Source organism: Schistocerca gregaria, chromosome 3 (assembly GCF_023897955.1).
Source record: "Schistocerca gregaria isolate iqSchGreg1 chromosome 3, iqSchGreg1.2, whole genome shotgun sequence".
In the NCBI taxonomy this organism is placed as follows: domain Eukaryota; kingdom Metazoa; phylum Arthropoda; class Insecta; order Orthoptera; family Acrididae; genus Schistocerca; species Schistocerca gregaria.
The window spans coordinates 463,831,775-463,840,805 of NC_064922.1; the positions used below are offsets into that span (position 1 = coordinate 463,831,775).

At 36.0% G+C, this 9,031-nt stretch overlaps 1 protein-coding gene across 22 annotated transcripts in view; it reads left to right on the forward strand.

Moving 5' to 3' along the window:
* LOC126356296 (oocyte zinc finger protein XlCOF6.1-like) overlaps window positions 1-8,331 on the forward strand; it is a 57,144-nt gene extending 48,813 nt beyond the window's left edge. For 17 of the 22 annotated variants that reach the window (XM_050007203.1, XM_050007209.1, XM_050007204.1 and 14 more), the window contains 2 exons: window positions 1,363-1,427; window positions 5,880-8,114. In XM_050007203.1, the coding sequence (XP_049863160.1) occupies window positions 1,363-1,427; window positions 5,880-7,164 (1,350 nt within the window). In that variant the 3' untranslated portion in view covers window positions 7,165-8,114. Of the gene's footprint in view, window positions 1-1,362; window positions 1,428-5,879 lie in introns of all 22 variants that reach the window. The other 5 variants (XM_050007216.1, XM_050007220.1, XM_050007217.1 and 2 more) reach the window with 2 other exon arrangements.
* The last annotated feature ends 700 nt before the right edge of the window (window positions 8,332-9,031 follow it).

Consider the following 9,031-nt stretch of genomic DNA (forward strand, 5'->3'; position numbering starts at 1 on the left):
TAAGGAAAGCAGAGGTGACAGTAGATCTTTTTGAATTATTACAATGCAAGTGTGGGTGTGGAGGGCATGTTCTCTGTTCCTGGTTACAAGATTGAACGGTCCTTGTGTGCAAAAACAGCCGTGTTAGTGAAAGAGAGTCACCGTAATGATGATACTAGCAGACTAGAGCTTGGCAAAAAGCAGTACTTTTCTATGTACAAAGATGGTGAGAGCTAGTCATCAGTATATGTTTAAAAATAATTATCGTACAAAACCTAAAATAGATGTACAAACTTTAAGTTATATATGCACAGCCTGCCTTGAGCAAATTTTATAATGGTGTATGTTAAAATATTTTTGCAGATGACACAGGAATGTCAAATCTGAATTTACACAGAAGTGCATAATTTTTAATCATGTATTAAATTTGTTGATTTGATGATGTTATAGTGTTTTCTTGGACATTTAAGATTATCATTACAACATTAGTAAGTCCCAAAGTGCTATAGACAACATGAGGATTGCTGCGATTACCAGTAAAATACAATCTATGTTGATGTATTTGTGCTACAATGACATCATGAAATTTGGCTACACAATAACATTTTTTTCCAAAATAAAAGCTTCAGATTTTGAAATTTCTTAAAAAAATATGTTTGGGAAAATTTAGAATTTTAGGAGTGTAGTCAAATCTTACAAAAGAAATTAAAAAAAAAAAAAATCACAGGTCTGTAAGTTACGTAGTTTGAGATTTGACCATTATAAGGTTTCAAAACATGACAAAAATCACACACTTCAGGAAACAATGAAAATTGCTAGCTCAAAAATGAGAGACCCAAAAAATTTCAAATTTTTTTCATGGAAACTACTAGTACTACCATTGTACAAATAAATTAACGAAATCTGAGACACACAAACCAGAGCTTTTGTTTTCAAATTGGCTGACCTTAAAGAGTTTTTATTGCATTGTGTACGGCAATAAATATGCTGACACCATTGGCGTCTAACCTGCCTTTGTGACATATTTCAATGTAAATTTAAAATTCTAGTTCTGTTCTTTTCCAATTTTAACAATTTTTTTTCCTAATTATGTGTGGGCTTTATTCTGTTTAAGAAGTGATACTAATTCTGCAACTTGACCATAGATTGTTGTGTACTTCAGCTAAATCACATTAATATTTTTCTCTTTCCCATTAACATGAATGTCAATGTGTTGTTGTTGGTATTATCCTTCACCCCCCACCCCCAGTCTCTCTCTCTCTCTCTCTCTCTCTCTCTCTCTCTCTCTCTCTCTCTCTCTCTCCACACTCCCCCTCCCCCCATGACAGACACACACACACATATGTTGTTTTTCTAACTATAGTGTTTTCATGTGTATTTCAGAAAGAAGAGCCACTGCCAGCAGAAAATGATGAATGTGACTACAGAAGTGAAGTGGAATCCCAGAGGTATTTTTTGTAATTTGTAGCTCTTGGATTGTAGACTTAATATACCATGTTTCTGTCTTTGGTTAAGTTGTTTTTCATTTGCCCCATAGAGGCTAATTTTTGATTATCCCCTTGTCAAAAATTCTCTTCTGCACATTTTCATTTACTTATATCCACAGATCTGGGCCAGAAAACTTGTTTCAATTTCCTGCAACATTCTTGAGTGTTTAACACATGCATGTATTTACAGAAATTCGAGTAAATACGGTACATGTGATCCTACCCCACACTGCTTTAACAACCTACACAAAATATGCAAAGAAACACAATGAAACATTACACACACATTGACTACCTTCTTACGCTTAATAAGTGTGATATTATATCGTAGTATTCTAAGTACCTCTTCCCTTAGCTTTTCTGGTATTACCACACGTGCCCCCAGTCTTGACCTTGAAACTCCAATAATGGTTCTTCCATATGTGCTCCCTTTCTGTACCTCTAACGCATGCACTCTTAATGGCAACCTGTGCCTTTTTAAGGGGAGGATGTAACGGAAAATGTAAATGTTTATCTAAAAAAATCACTACAGCCTTATTTATTAATGCACACATCTAAAATTTTGCATGTGTAAAGAAAAAGAGCTGTGTTTTAACGGAAAAATATAATAGAATGTGCGGGAGTAATATTTTGCTAGAAATTTGAATTTTTAATTTTTTGTTGGCTTTTTATAAAAAGCCAGAACTCAAATTCTAATCATGCAATCAATCTGAAAATTGTATTGTAGTGTCCTGAGAAGGTTGGAAGACCATTGTACTACAGTTTGATTTATGGTACAAATTGTATCATTAACAGAGTTTTCAATTTTGCACATCCAAAATTAACTTTCTTTTCTGCATACAATCATATAAAAATCAGAATATAATTGCAGGATCTTGTATTTTTTTAGTTCCTAGAAGACAGCAACACATTGTGAACATTTCCTGAAAATTTCATAAAATTAGCATTTTGAGAAATGACTTTTAAAAATGTAAAACAGAGAAAATGACGTTCAAAGATTTTCTTCTCATACTTTGACATTTAATAAGCTTACCTCAATGTTAAAATCCTCCATACTGATACTCCTTACCCTTCAGGTTTCTCTTCTCTCCTCTTCGAATCTGCCTGGCCTGTATTTGCAGGTAAGACACTGATCTGCTAGCTTTCTTGACCCTGCTCTTGTCGATGGTGTAAAGTGCTTTTGTTTTAAACACACCAGGATCGATACCAACGCTCCTCAGCACTTCAATTCTGCCATTATTCCTTTTACTGTAACATAAAACTCCATCATAGACACCTATTTTGAGTACTAAAAAGTCCACAGAATGTCCTTTTTTGAGCATTTAATACAAATTAAATTACTGAATCTTTCATTTGCATTTTGTGTTTTTCTGTGAAGATACTTCCCTCAATAAATCAGAGTTTGCAAGAAACCTGAATATGGGCACAATTGCATTCATAACAGGTTCAGGTAATGAGTTTTTATGTGAATACTCGTTTCTGTTGTTGAGCTTACACAAATCACCATTTGGACACCGATTGTGCATTGGTGTTTGGTCAGTGGATAGTTTGTAGAAAAAAAAGTTGCCCATACAGCATGCCTCATTGCCTCTAAATTATGTGTGTTTCTCCCATAAAATAACTGAAGAGAAAAGCCTGCCTTTTGCTCCTAGTGGTTACAGCTTTGAATGAAGATGAGTCCCCATCACCGAGGTATTTAGTATATATAACACCATACTGGTCCTCAGATATGGAGAACATCCTCACAACTGCAGCAACCTCCATGCCCCCCACTTGAGCCACTATAATTTTTAGCTCCCTTGAGCCACTATAATTTTTAGAGCATGCTACTGGTTGCTTTTCTTGCCACAGTTTCTCACTTTCTTTATTGTTGGACAGTTTCCTTGTTGCACACTGGTGGCAGTATTTAGACATAATTTCTACATCTAAAACTCTACCTGAGTCAGTACCAACAACAGATGCAACTCCATACAGGGATGTGTCACCCCTTTTCATTCAGGTCCCATCTACAGACACGCACAGGTCAGTAACATTTGTAGGAGATTCACTGTCATGAATATCTACCCCAGGATCTATTTCTTTTTGGTTTATTTCCACCAATTCCTCCACTGCTTTCTTCATAGAAACTTTGGCAGTATCACATATACCATCAGACATTTCTATACTTATCTTTTCAAGCCACACAAGGTGGAGGGATGTTCAGAAAACCACACCATAAATTACTTCCTTCCCTGCACCATCCAAGGCATCTCACAACATATGTTAACCCAAAATTGCTTTTATAGGTACCAGTGTTAGTTTTTTTGGAGGAGGAAAATGAAAATTCATAGCTACACAAATTACAAATTAATTTAAAATCACTGCCTATTCCCACTCTTCTTTCTTAAACAAGCGTCATGCAGTCCGTATTTTTACAGCCAACACATGAACATGAAAACGTTATAGCCAGGCAGAGAAGTCTGAATCCAGTGGAATCCATATCAACATAATTCACGCACCTGTACAATTCTCCTGTCCAAAGTTTCGATGCTTAAGCTGATAGCTTATGTTCTTCATTTCTAGCTGGCTTTCTCTTTTTTGTTTGGTAAACTGATTTCCATGGTATCTCTTGTTTTCTAAACACAATTTTTGCACCGCCCATTTTGCATAAATCTTGACTTCCATGTAAAGGTTTGCGAATTCAACTTTTCACTTACTAATACGTGTTAGTATTGTCAAAATGTAAATAAACCACCCGCAAGAAAGTTTTCAGGCAAATGTATAGATGTCAGCCAAAGATATTGAAAGAAAATAGCCTTCACATTGAAAAACATTCCGCTGAAGCAAGCCGTTGCCCAAATCAGGTTACCTTCCATTCGGAAAGTGGGTGCACTCAGTGACTGTTATGTGGCTTATAAATTATAGACTGCAGCAATCAGTCGTCCTTTTTTTAGATTTTATTACGCAAATCCAGATTTCGGCTAGTGGCTAGCCATTCTCAATGCACTATTTTCTATTCTCTATGCATGTAAGTCCCTGTTGTTTGGGCATCAGTCACATTTCTTTGAATGTGACTGACGCCCGAACAACAGGGACTTGCATAGAGAATAGAAAATAGTGCTAGCCACTAGTCGAAATCTGGATTTGCATAATACAATCTAAAACAGGATGACTGATTGCCGCACTCTATAATTTATAAGTTTCCCAAATGTTGTAAAAGGCGGGAGAGAGCCGCAAGTGCAGAGTTAATCAGTTTAATAATTTAAAGGCATATCTAAAGCCGCTATCATGATAAAATTCGCACACAACATAGATCAAGCTGTGTAGATCAAGAAAATATTATTTTTGAAAAATTGATTTTTTTAGACCAAAATCCATTACATTCCCCCTCAATTCTTTGGCACCAAAATTATCCACATTGATGGATGTTAACTAGCCTCTGTCCTTTTTCTATACATGTACAACAACGCTTCAGCTCACTTAACAACATGCTGTATCACCTAATAAATCACTGCCCTCCAGCTGTTCCACTATACACAATGCACTAACTAATAAGTCAGGCTCCACACTCGCCCACAGCAACTTCCCAGTGCCGCTTGCCACACAGTCGTTTGAATTAAACCTTAGCATGGTGCCCATCCTCTTCTGGCCATGATCCACACATTCCAGTTTTGTGATGATTCTATCACCATAAGGGCTAGCTGCTACTACATTATTGCATGTTCTTGAATCCCCATCACCTAAGAACTTGGATTAACAAACACCCATTTCATTCGTGGATTGACTAAAAATTTCCATAGCTGCGTGGACCCCCATACCACTATTTGTTCATTCATAGTTCCTATCACTGACACATTCGGCTTGGTTCATTGGTTTATACTAATAAAAATGTTTTATCAGAATCTGTAAGTCAGTTACCTTTCCAGTGTCCACACTGGTCACCGTAATAACAGACTTCTTAGAACTTCTACATTACAGAATGGGTTTATTTTATGGAAAGTTAATACATTTTTTTGACAGTGCTACCCATAACAACTACTTAAGTTTGCCTTTGTGTTATGACCTTGTATATAAAAAGTTGATGTCCTGCATGTAAAGTTTATAACTTCCCGTGCGAATTTACAAGTGATTTGTATGCAATTTTATTATGAAAATGTCAAATTCTGTAATGAGATAAAGATCCAAAAATGTAAAAAAAGTTTTCTGTTCTAACTCCTATTAAAAGAATTTGTGCTATCTAATGTACAACTCTGGCCCTCTTAGCTTGCGGTTAAATTGAACTATTTATGCTGTTTTTATAATTTTCTTTTAGTGAAATGCAATGCTTTATTTCTGTTTACTGTGGGAGTTTGCAGTACAGAACTAAGAATTAAAATTGATCTTATGATGTTTAAATAGATAGATATTTAAATTGTGAATATATATCTGTTACAGGTGTAAAAGTTATGGAACAAAAATGGCAGATATGGAAATGGACCCACTGGTAAATGTTAAAAAAGAGGTGGATCCATTAGCTACTGAAGAGCAGACTGATACCCATCTGCCTAAAACACACCATGTTTGGCTTCATGATGTGAAATTAGAACCTATTAAACAAGAACCAGAGTCAGAGCCTGAAGATAGTGAAAATAATTATTGCATTAGTGATAATCCATTGGAATTACCAATAAAAGAGGAGAGCGAAGCGAATGACTGTGGGAGTATTTGTTCCAATCCGCAACAGAGGAATAATCCAGATGAAGATTTTCCACCAGAGTATTTGTCTCTGTATGATAAAGTGAAAGTGGAAATTACTGAAGACCATATTTCACCTACAATAGAAGAAAATTTACTTAATGTTGGTACAGGTTGTCTCAGTACAGATGGTGTTAATGCAGATAAAACTAATGCAAATAGTGTTGATTCAGCTGATACTGGACAAGATCTACAACAATGGAAGTCTGTAGTAAGTCAAGCTGACAGTTTTTCATGTAGGGATTGTGGTGATAATTTCACAAAGCCAGAGGACTTGTCAAATCACAGGCGCAAACGTGATGAGCCCATTACTTGTGAACTGTGTGGTAAAAATTTTAAATCTGAGTGTGTTCTTGCAACACACATTCGTATTCATACAGGGGAGCGCCCTTTCCAGTGCAAAATATGTGGAAAAACATTTTTACGTATATGTTATCTTCTGAAACATCGGCGCAAAAGACATGGCTGTATTCAACCAGGTATTCCTTGTAAGATTTGTGGCAAAGTTTTTTCTAATTTTGGTCTATTGAGTGTTCATACACGTGCACATTATAATGTACCAAAGGTTCTCTCATGTGAACAATGTGGGAAACACTTCAGACGAACAAAATACTTGAATCGCCACAAGAGATGTACTCATAGTGTTGAAAAATTGCGGTGTGAACTTTGTGGAGAAGTTCAGGAGACACGGACAGCATTGATATCCCATGTTGTTAAGCACACAGGTGCTTTGCCATTCAATTGTGCTGAGTGTGATCAGGAATTTTCATCTACATTACAGCTGGCAAGGCACAGTCGAATCCATAAAGGTGAACTGCCTTTTGCCTGCAGTGACTGTGAACTTTCTTTCATGACGGGGGAACAACTGCGTTCACATAAACGGTACCATACGGGTGAGCGCCCATTTTGTTGTATCTTCTGTGGGAGAGCTTTCAGGAATGAACCAGACCTTATTGTTCATGTTTATTCACATACAGATCCATAGACTGATATGCTTTCTGTGACAAGCTTGTTCAGTAGTGTCACTGAATGTCAGAGCATTACAACATTGCTAACTAGAACTTCGATGAATTTAGTGGTATGTGATAGTGTAGATCATCATCATGACACCTTTTCAATTTGAATCAAAACCTGTAGTTAACTTTTTCTGATTGAGGGCTGACTCCATTAAAGATTTCCATGTCATTGTATGTGGTACATTTTGTATGTCGTGCAAAACATGGTTCTCTTAACACTACAAAAAGGAGAAGCCCTTTTCAAAGTGCTGTGCAGTAATAACAGTTTTTGGATTGTGAGCTCCAAAATATTACCTTTTTTGTCATTTATGACATACGTGTAACTTGTATAGTGAACCACTCAAAAGCAAGGAATAAATTTTTTTCTGTGTGGTTTCGATGAGAGACTGTCCTATTTGTCACAAAAGGAAATGTTTTTACATCCATACGTATGTGCACTATTAAGATGATTAAACTCTTTTATTAGAAGTATTGCATTAACATGTCAAACTTTGACACAAACTTCTACTCACTGTTTTTGCCACAGTATATAAGTGACAAGTACTCATTTATCACAGTTTTTACTATTGAAGCAAATCATTCACTCCAAGTAAGTCATTCACTATTTACAAAGAATTTTGTCTGTAAAGTTAACTTAAGCTATACTGGTGCTGCTTGTTGAGACACAGAATGTGTGGATCAATGTTCTTAAACTGGTGTTTACATGAAAAATACATGGATATAGGTTGTAACATTACCGGCGTTAATGATGCCCTTTGAAAGCATTTGGAGGGGAAAAGTGATTTATTTCCTCTGTTCATTGTATGTATACCAGTAGCATTGTTACACGAAGTGACGTGTAATGAATTTAAAGTTAGGCTACTTTAATATTTTAATTTTTTTCTCTGTTGTTTCCTGTATATATAAAACATTTTAATTTGTGAATTAGGTGCTTTTTTTTTTAAATGATATACTGTATCTGTAAGTGCTTCTGGTTGATAGTTTGATTTGAAACAAGCAACAAAGATAAAGTGTATGAACAAAAGAAGTTATGATCTTTGTGGAGATGGAGAGTAGATGTGTGTGCATAGTGGAAAAGAGAAGTTTGCAGTATGGCTCAGTGATATACATCGGAATAAAACTTTTGGTTAAGTTCCTTTTCCAAGAAGGCATGGACTGTTGGAAATTGGATACAGCCCTTTCTAAATCACTCTGCTGGGGAAAAATGAGAAATGAGTCGACCTCTAACATTGTCAATCAAGACGTGCTATGTGCCACCATGCTGTTGGTACCAGTCGAGGATAAGTTTGTCATCCAGTAGGTTCACAAATTCTCAAAAAAATTGATGTAAACGGCACAAAACACGCCAGTCTTTTATGAATGTAGGGGTTAGCTGACCAATGCATGTGGATTTTCATTATACCACAAATGAGTATTCTTAGAGATTACATAACAAAAGAGGTGAAACTGTGCCTCATCACTGAACCATCACTATGTTTACATGCAACACAACTTCCAAAAGATGATGACCAAATTTCAAAAATCATTTGTCAGTGTTGTGTTTATGTGTTAAGCTATGTAGCAGATTTGCTAGCTCGGTTAAACTTGATGCCTGGAAAACAGCTTTTATACTTTATGATTTCAGCACAATTTCTATTTCTCTTCAGTTAGACAAGATATAATCAGCTGTAGTCTAATATTTTTACTTATCCTTCAATGTACAAAAAGCCACGCTGTCCTTATTAGCCAAAAATTTTTAAAAACAAGATAATACCTGATGGCTCCAGTATGTTTCAACACTGGTTGCGTTTACTTGGGAGCGAAAATCGATTGCAGAAGTGGAAAACCAGTGACCAG